This window comes from Macaca fascicularis, chromosome 2 (assembly GCF_037993035.2).
Source record: "Macaca fascicularis isolate 582-1 chromosome 2, T2T-MFA8v1.1".
Classification (NCBI taxonomy): Eukaryota; Metazoa; Chordata; class Mammalia; order Primates; family Cercopithecidae; genus Macaca; species Macaca fascicularis.
In genome coordinates, this window is record NC_088376.1 from 115223559 (window position 1) to 115232909 (window position 9351).

At 50.3% G+C, this 9351-nt stretch overlaps 1 protein-coding gene across 11 annotated transcripts in view; it reads right to left on the reverse strand.

Annotated features, from left to right (window-relative positions):
* Window positions 1-8976, reverse strand: part of POC1A (POC1 centriolar protein A) — an 81411-nt gene extending 72435 nt beyond the window's left edge. For 5 of the 11 annotated variants that reach the window (XR_006696080.3, XM_005547312.5, XM_005547317.5 and 2 more), the window contains exons 1-6: window positions 8625-8976; window positions 5209-5293; window positions 4013-4184; window positions 3406-3585; window positions 1158-1265; window positions 20-135 (exon numbers count right to left, since the gene is read on the reverse strand). Coding sequence is in view for 9 of the 11 variants with exons in the window: in XM_005547312.5 (XP_005547369.2) it covers window positions 20-135; window positions 1158-1265; window positions 3406-3585; window positions 4013-4184; window positions 5209-5293; window positions 8625-8642 (679 nt within the window). In the remaining 2 variants the exon portion in view is untranslated. Of the gene's footprint in view, window positions 1-19; window positions 136-1157; window positions 1266-3405; window positions 3586-4012; window positions 4185-5208; window positions 5365-8624 lie in introns of all 11 variants that reach the window. The other 6 variants (XR_012431234.1, XM_074032376.1, XM_005547313.5 and 3 more) reach the window with 3 other exon arrangements.
* Window positions 8977-9351: the final 375 nt, after the last annotated feature.

Below are 9351 nucleotides of genomic sequence, written 5' to 3' on the forward strand. Positions count from 1 at the left end.
GAGGCTGTTCAACACTCACAATGATAATGCTGCAGCAGCCGGTGAGTCCGCACATCCCACACCTTCACTGTGTTGTCCATGCCGGCAGCGGCAATGCATGTTCCACTGGGGTGGAAGTCCACGTAGGTGACAAAGCTGGAAAGACAGGGGCCACTATGCACTATAGGAGGTCTGCCCTGGTTCAAGATGGACCCAGAAACATTTAGTGCTTTCCCATCCCTGTGTCCTGCCCATGCTGGTCCCTTGACCCAGACACCTCCTTTCTGTCACATTTGTTTACCAGGTGGCCAAGGGAGAGCAAGAAGAAGTAAAAGGTGAGAACAGTGGCCAGCAACAAACTAAGGTGGACTGACCAGGGAGCACATCCCACCGCCCATTTTAAATACAAGTTGAGAGGGCTATCTTCAAACCCAAAAGTCAGCCAGGCTCCCCTGGGGTTTTCAAAGTTGGAACTGGTACCTTTCCCAGGGGTGGCTGCGGGGCAGATCCTGCCACCTGAGGCACAGGTGGGAAGGTCCAGGAGGGCTACAGGGCCACTGGCCCACCCCTCTCTAGAAGACAGGCCAAGAACCCTCACTACACCCATATGTGATTCCCAGGCTGGTATCACATCCAGCTCTCAAGGAGCCCTTGTGGCTCCCAGCCCAACGAAGGAGGGCAGAAGCTGGGGTCTCTACTCAAATGCGGGCACCTCTCTCTCCTGATGATGTGGCACAACATGAACAGCCACCATCTGCTACAAGAACCCAGTGAGAATTTTGTAAAGCCATCACCATGGATAACGTACCAAGAGGCTTTAAAATGTAGTTTGGGCAACTGAGTGTCAACTGCTCACAGACAGACAAGTTGTAATCCTGAGAACCAGAAAGTGAAGGAGAAAAAGAGGAGCACAAATAATTACACAGCTCCAAAGAATTGTGTGGCTTGAGGTTAAGCACTCCTGCTATTCATGGGATGGAGACAAAGCTACCATCCACACAGGAAGAGATACAATGCTAAGTTGCCAGACCTCACAAAAAGCACCAGACAAGGGGCAGCAGTGATAAGGCTGCTGGTTCCACGGCTCCAGCCACTGAAGGCCACTGGTCCTCCTCAGGCCCAGGTCTGTGCTCTGTGCTTCAGCGCCTACAAGTGGAGGACAGCATCCGGAGACTCACCCGCCATGCTCGCAATACGAGTGGACGCATTCCCGGCTGCTCTTGTCCCACAGCTTAACAGTCTTGTCATCACTGGCAGACACGATGAGTCGCCCGTCGGGGGAGAACCTGAACCGGGTGGGGCACAAGTCACACCTCGGACTAACAGATGACATGGGTGCCACACACCATCTTCCACAGCCACTCTTCCCCAAGTGCCTATTATCTGCCTGCAGGAACCACCCGGGGTCACATGCCCTGCTGTGATTTATTATTTTTTTTAATTTGTATACCCTAATATGTCTTTTCAGAAACAAACGCATCGCATCCTAGGAGGCAATGTTACTTCTGTTTATTTGGTCATATCTTAAATTATACTTTGTTTCTGAGAATAGTTAACTTTTAGCACTTGATCATTTTTCTTTTTTTCCTTCTAAAGAGCTTTTCAGGAAACTATGACTAAATTTTGGTTTTGGTTTTGTTTTGTTTTTCAGACAGGGTATCGCTCTGTCACCCAGACTGGAGTGCAGTGGTGTGATCTCAGCTCACTGCAGCCTCAACCTCCTGGGCTCAAGTGATCCTCCCACCTAAGCCTCCCAAGTAACTTCGACTACAGGCATGCACCACCACACCCAGCTAATTTTATTTATTGTTATATTTTTTTTGTAGAGATGGGGGTCTCACTATGTTGCCCAGGCTGGTCCTCTAACTCCTGGACTCAAAGGATCCTCCCGCCTCATCCACCAAAAGTGCTAGGATTACAGACATGAGCCTTCAAGCTTGGCCTGTGACTTAATTTCAAATGTTATAAAAATGCTTCCTTTATTTTTTTCTTCCTGAATCTGTGAAACTTCTTTCCTGTTGCTCTTGTTTCGTTCTTTCCTGTTGCTCTTGTTTTTGTTTTCTTACGTAACTTCATGCACAAACAGCCCCCCTCCCACCCCAACAGCAAACTCTGACCAAAAGGGAAAAAGAGAAGTCCTTTCTGACTTAGAGGAAAACCAAATATAAATAAATGAAAAGAAAAGAAAAAAAATGGTGCCTGCCTCACGGGTGAGCACAGAGCAGCCTCATGCACATAAAGCCCCAGCACTGTCCCTGATGCACAGCACATAGCAACATGCAGCCGGCACTGCCTGCCAGCAACATTTGCACAAAGGTGGCCAAAAGCTCACCATCAGTGTCATTACTCTGGGACCAGGTCCTCCGAGTCTACATTTGACTCAAGTGTGAGTCAGCAAGACACAATCTGCCAACAAAAGGCATGAGGTCCTGGGGACTGCCACCAAAGGCCCAATATGGACTTGACACCCAAGTTGGCTGTCCTGACCCCTCCTGATCTCAGGACCCTAATCATAAAGCCTCTAAGAGCCATCAGGGGTCTCCTAGGACAAAGGAATGGGGGTGCCCTGGAGAACAGTAACTTGTATGGGGTCCCCAGAAGAACACAGCTCAATAGTCCCCAACTTCTGACTCATGTGGTCTCCTAATGTCACCTGGCACCCCAAACCCTTCCTCTGAAGCAAAGATATTTGACCCATGAGGAAGCTCTGTTGAAAAGAACCAAATAAGCTAGAAGTAGGACTATCTGTCTGCAATTCTTGGACCTTGAAAGGTCCTTTGGGTCACCTGGCCCCTTTTGCACAGCACTGGCTCCCCGGCCAGCAGGAAGGCCAGCCTCCAGGATAAGCCCCCCACCTCAGAAGCCTGGGCCCCTATCTGGGAGCTCTGGAGCAAAATCATCCTCTGAGAACACCCCATTGGAAAGTAGGCAAGCCTTACTGTCAGAGAGAGTTGGGTTTAAACTCCAGCTCTGCCACAGACCCACCGTGTGCCCTGGGACAAGATACTACTGTTCTGAGCCCCCATTTCCTCAAATGGAAATGATACCACTTAGCTTGCAGAACTGTCTTAAGAGACAAAAAGAAAACGTGTAGTGATAGTACTGAAAGTACCTAATTGTTGTTTTTGATAATAAATGGCCCCTGTTGACACAGTTTGTGCTTTGCCAACACAGATGTCAGAGGGTCATCATGGCTGACTATGGACTAACTTACATGTCATGCATCAGCTCTGTGAAGCTTCTCAACAACATACAATGCAGGAGCTATTATTGTTCCCATTTTACAGATAAGGAAACCAAGGCTGAGGAAGCTTAAACAATGCCTAAATAACTTGCCCGAGGTCACAAGTTGGTACCTAGAAGCCCCTGTGCCAGCCCCCAATCCCCAGGGTTCTTCCAAGGGTCTCCAGACAGAACAATGCTCACTTGGCACAGCGGACCCAGTTGATGTGCTGGCTCAGGGAGAACAGGAATTTCTGGCGATGAGTTGCCCACACTTTGACTGTCTTGTCGTCAGAGGCTGTCACGAAGGACTGGCCATCACTGCAGAAGTGGACACTCCTCACTGTGCCCGTGTGTGCACGAAACGCAGTTGACTCACCTTTGCTACAAGGACAGGCATCCAAGAGTGAGGAAACCCATAACAGTGACATGAGAGCCCACAAGCACATCAAAGTTCTCCCTACTCCTCAAGCACTCCTCCCAAAGGTAGCCAAGCCCAAGAACCCCAGTCTCCACAAGGGAACGCCAGAGCCTCTCTTACGTGAACAGAGCACCGCCCCCAGGCTCCACCTACATGAACAGAGTAACAGGTGGCATTTCTTTAGGGATAGATGGGGTCAGCCCAGAATTCCTCTTCCAACCCTGAGGGGAGGGCTCCAACTACAGCCCCAGCCTCTGATGGCACCTCTTCCAAAGCAGAGTAGAAATCCCACTGTGACAAGTCCAGAGCCAAGCTAGGGGACCTCGGTGGGGATGGCTCTGGCACCAGGGGCCCAAATTCTGACAAGCCTCCTCAAAGTCTATGACTCACACATTGGGTACCCAGATGCGGACAGTCTTGTCTCGGGAGCCAGAAGCAAGCAGGTGTCCCGAAGGAGAGAAGTTCACACAGGTGATGGCATCCTTGTGGCCAGTGAAGCGGTAGGCGCGTGATTGCGGCTTCATGTGCCAGACCATGAGGCATGAGTCCATGGAGCCACTGGCTGAGGACAGTGGGTAATGCTATGACCCGCAGCTCTAACGGGCTTCAAGCCTCCACCAAGACGTTGGAGAGGCAGGAGGAGCAACTGGCCCAGCTCCACCTTCCCTGGCATCCACAAACAGGACCGTGAGGAGTTTCCCATAGAGCAGAGCACATCTCGAGGTGTGGTCTGGAGGTGGAGAACCTGTGGCCCAGAGTTCTCCAAGGAGCACACCCACATGGGAACAAGACCGAGGCCCTTCCATGCCAGCCCTGGACTGCAATCCGAGCTCTGGGAAAACTCATTCCCATGGGGCCCAGGGTCTCCCTCCAGATACATCCTGAGGGCACCAGAGAGTAAGTCCTCCCTGGCTGGGAAGCCAGCCCCTCCCATTGAGAGGGTCCAACTCAGCATGAAGCCTAAAGGAGGTCCCCAAAATTGACCAAAAATGACTTCAGTTCCCTCTTAACCTTTACACACCAGAGGGCTTTGATGACAGGATGAAGGGGCAAGTCTCCTCTGTGGGAACTGGAAAGTGCAGTCATAAAAGTTGTGTACGAAAGCTTATGCAACCAAGGAAGGGGGACACTCAGCTGCAGCATAAGGGCAGTGGGAGTGAGGGGGGTGCCCGGCTCTGCTCAACAGCCTTCTCACCGACAAGGCTCTTCAACAAGAAGGTGTGCCTTATTACTGTGGGCAACAGAATCAATAAAGCTTCAAGGAAAAGGAATCACTGTTTAGGGCCCATACCAAAAGACAGACCCAAAAGGTGGCTAGGGTGTGCCGGAAAAGACCCAGATCCCAGTCCCACCCTCAAAAGCTGTGTGGCCTTAGCAAGGCCCCTAACCTCTCTGACCCTCAGGCTCTGCATGTAAAATGGAGCTATGAAGCCCAGTGCCCAAAGAGCTGGCACACAGAAGCAAGACACAGGTTAGACAAAGCTGTGCAGTCCTTGTGCTCTGCTCCCCAACCACCACACCTCCAAGGTAAAAACTTGGCCTGTTCGGCTCATAACCTAGCACCTAGACAAGGTGCCTCTTCTTACCCAGTTGCTTTGTGTTGATACTGAAGTCCACACAGGTAACTGCATCTCGGTGGCCCTTAAAATGCCTTTCCAGCGAGGGGTCCTCCTGGAGGAGAGCCAGGGTCAAATGTGTGAAGCCTGGGTGAGGAAGGGGCTTCCCCGGGGCCAGCACTCTTCCTATAACAGCCGGGGGGGTGGGGTTAAAAATGCTCAAGGCATGACCTTATATAAAGAAAATCCTAAGGAATCCACTAAAAACTATTCGAACTAATATATCAATGGTGGAAACGCTTCAACAAAAACAAAAAGGAACAAATGAGTTCAGCAAGGTTGCAGGATACAAAATCAAGACACAAAAATCAATTGTCTTTCTGTACACTAGCAATGAATAATCCAAAAAATAAAACTATTTAACTTATGATACATAAAAAAATACTTAGGAATAATTTAACAAAAGAAGTACAGGACTTGTCCAGTAAAGATGACAAAACATCACTAAGAGAAATGAAAGAAGACTTAAAAAATGGAAAGACATTCCACATTCATGAACAGGAAGACTTACTATTTATTGTTAAGATACAATACTACAATACTCCTCAGATTGGTCTACCAATTCCACATAATTTCTATCAAAATCCCAGGTGTCTTTTTTGCAGAAACTGACAAGCTGATCCCAAAAATCACATGAAAATGCAAAACACCCAGAAAAAACAAAACGATCTTTAAAAAAAAAACAAAAAAAACAAAAAAAAGCAGATACTGTAGAAAGCAATTTGGCAGTTCCTCAAAAAGTTAAACATAGGTCAAGTGCAGTGGCTCACACCTGTAATCTCCACACTTTGGGAGGCTGAGGCAGGAGGATCACTTGAAGCCAGGGGTTCAAGACCAACCTGGGCAACGCAGCAAGACCCTGACCCTTCAAAAAAATTAAAGAATAAGGCACACGTAGTGGCTTGTGCCTGTATTCCCAGCTACTCAGGAGGGTGAGGTGGGAGGACTGCTTGAGCACAGGAGTTCAAGGTTGCAGTGAGCTGTGATCACACCACTGCACTCCAGCCTAGGCAACAGAGCAAGACCCTGACTAAAAAAAAGTAGTTAGCCGGGCACAGTGGCTCTGCCTGCAATCCCAGCACTTTAGGGGCCCAGGCGGGCAGATCACCTGAGGTCAGGAGTTGAAGATCAGCCTGGCCAACATGGTGAAAACCCTCTCTACCAAAAACACAAAAATTAGCCAGCTGTGGTGGTGGGTGCCTATCGTCCCAATTATTTGGGAGGCTAAGGCAGGAGAATCGCTTGAACCCGGGAGGAGGAGGTTGCAGTGAGCCGAGATCGCACCACTGTACTCCAGCCTGGGCAACAGAGTGAGACTACTAATCAAAAAATAAATAAATAAAATAAATATAATAAAATAAAAAATAAAGTAGTTAAACATAGTTAGCAAATGACCCAGAAATTCTAGGTAAATACCCCAAAGAGTTGAAAACATGGTTTACACAAAAACTGGTACACAAATGTTTAGAGCAGCATTTTTCTTAATAGCCAACAAGTGAATAAACCCAAATGTCCATCAACACATGACTGAATAAACTAAATGTAGCATATTCATACAACAGAATATTATTCAGCCATAAAAAGGACTGAAGTGCTGATGCTTGCTGCAACATGGATGAACCCTGAAAACATGCTAAGTCAAAGAAGTCAAACACCAAAGGCCACATTTTGTCTGATTCCATTCATATGAAAAGTTCAGAATAGTCAAATATATAGAGACAGAAAGTATTAATATATTAGTGATTGCCAAGGGTTGGGAGAAAATGGGGAAAGGGAAGAAGTGGCGTGACTGTTATTGAGTATGGAGTTTCTTTTTGGGATGATGAAAATATTCTGGAATTAGTGATTACAGCTGCACAACACTGTGAATGTACTAAAAGCTACTGAACTGTACACTTTAAAAGGTGAATTCTATGGTATACGAATATCTTAATAAAGTTATGTTTTAAAAGCCTAGAGAGAGAAAACAGGAACCTTACAGCATCCCCCAACCTTTTCTCAGGAATCAGATCCTATCACCTCAATGCCACCACAGACTGGCCAGTGAACCCAAAAGGTCAGCCCTGGACAGGTCCCCATGGCATCACCACCAACTCTACTCTACCCAACATCAGAGAAACAGCAAGGCCATTCAGGACATTGCTTAGGAAAACACCAGAGAGAATATTCCGGAGACTCTGTCCTTCCAATAGCAGCTAGGATCTCAACACTTGAAAGGTTATAATTCAGTCACCCAAACAACTCCCCCTACACTAAGTATCACAAACCTCAAAGAAGCACTCTGGGTGCTCCAGGAAGCACAAAGGCTCCTCTTGGGAAAGGATGTCCTTGGGGCATAGCAAAGCCACCCTACACAGCAGTAACCAGAACAAAGGCTCTATGGCCTTGTGCCCAGCTCCACCCCTAACGCACCTGTCAGAGTCTCCTTTCAACAACAGAGAGAGAAGTAGCTGGGGGAGGGTCCCCAAAAGAGCCTTCTGCTCTCACCTGAGCTTCTTGAAAGAACATGGGTAAGAAAGTGTCCGCCTCTAGGCTCAGCAGGCAGAGGCAAGTTCAGGTCCACCCCTGACCAGTAGGTCCCGTGATATCTCTCAACACCGCCTCCCCTCTGTAGCTCCCTGCATGTGGGCCTCATCTCCCTCAACAGTGGTTTACACACGGGGTGGGGAGGGGGGGAAGGGGGCAGGAAGGGAGGTAGAGTACCAGATTAGGAGTCAAAAGGGTCAAAAGGTCGGTATCCTAGCCTGGACTCTCCGTCCACGTCCTCAAGTGCCTCAGGGCATCACAGGCTACCACCTACCCTCCCTGACTCTCCAATCAGCCAGAGGGCCAGGCCGCCTCAGGGCATCACAGGCACCCAGCCTCCCTGCCTCTCCTATCAGCCAGAAGGCCAGGCCCGTTCAAAGGAATCTCTCGAAATGAGGACCTCTGCAGGAATGTGGACTCAGAGAGGGCGACTCCACCCGGCTCACACTGCAGGCCCGGGCATCTCAGCGTCCTGCTGTACCCCTCTGCTGGAGCAGGGTGTACCCTCAACAAGACCCTACGCAGCCACCAATTGCTAAGGACAGGGAGAATGACTACAGAGGCCCGATACCAGTCCCAGGTCACACATGAGTCAGGACTTGGTCGTGTGTCCCTCGCTAGGATGCAAACGATGGAGGCAGAGGCCTGTTTGTTCGCTCCAGAAATCCAGCGCAGGGCCTGGCACGCAGGAGGGGCTCAGAAAGTGCCCGACCCAGCACAGACGGTAAACTGGTCCTGAAGAGGACCACCCTGGAACCTGGCGCCCCACCCGCCCCTCGCAGCCATCGCTCTGGCCACTAGGCGCCCAGTGTCCCAGCGGGGAGACTGAGGCCTGGGGAGCTGCAGTCGGCTGGGCTTACCGCGCAGGGCGCAGCCATGGCCGGGCTGGCGGCGCCGAAGGCAGCGGCGGTGGCCGTTGCGGCCCGTTCAGTTTCCGCGCCCCCAACGGCCACCAATAGCAACGCGGGCCGCGTCGGCACGCCCCGCCCACCGCAATTAAAGGAGAAGCGCCTCAGCTTTTTGCCCCACGACTGGAAGCAGAGCTGGGTGACCGGCGGCCGGCGCCACGGTCTCCGTACCCAGTTCCCCAAGCTCAGAAAACCCACAGACAGCGCCGCCAAAAGCCTCTGTCTGCCGCCACTCGTTCCGCCTGAGAAATTAAAAGACCCAGGATGAGGGGTTCACCCCACCAGCCCGTCGTCCGGCTACTCTAACGGCGAGCGCAGCCTGCTGGGAAATGCAGTTCAAAGTCGCCCACGCCCCTATATCTGGAGGAAGGTGGAACTACACTTCCCAAGATGACGTGACGGCGGGCCGGGTTTTACCACCCGAAAAGACGGCCTTAAGGATCCCGGAAGTGGAGGACACGTGGGTTGCTGTGACCAGATTGCCTTAAAGCACCCGCGCGCGCCGGCGCAGCCAGGTTTTCCCGCAGGAATCTATTGAGAACTGAGTATTCGCCCCTCGGGAACTCTCAATGGTTCGCCCGTCCGAACGTTCTTAAGACAAGTGTCGATTTAAAATAACATGAGTTACTCGGAATCACAAACATGGACTGGAGAAATCTAGGTTCGATTCTCAGTTCTC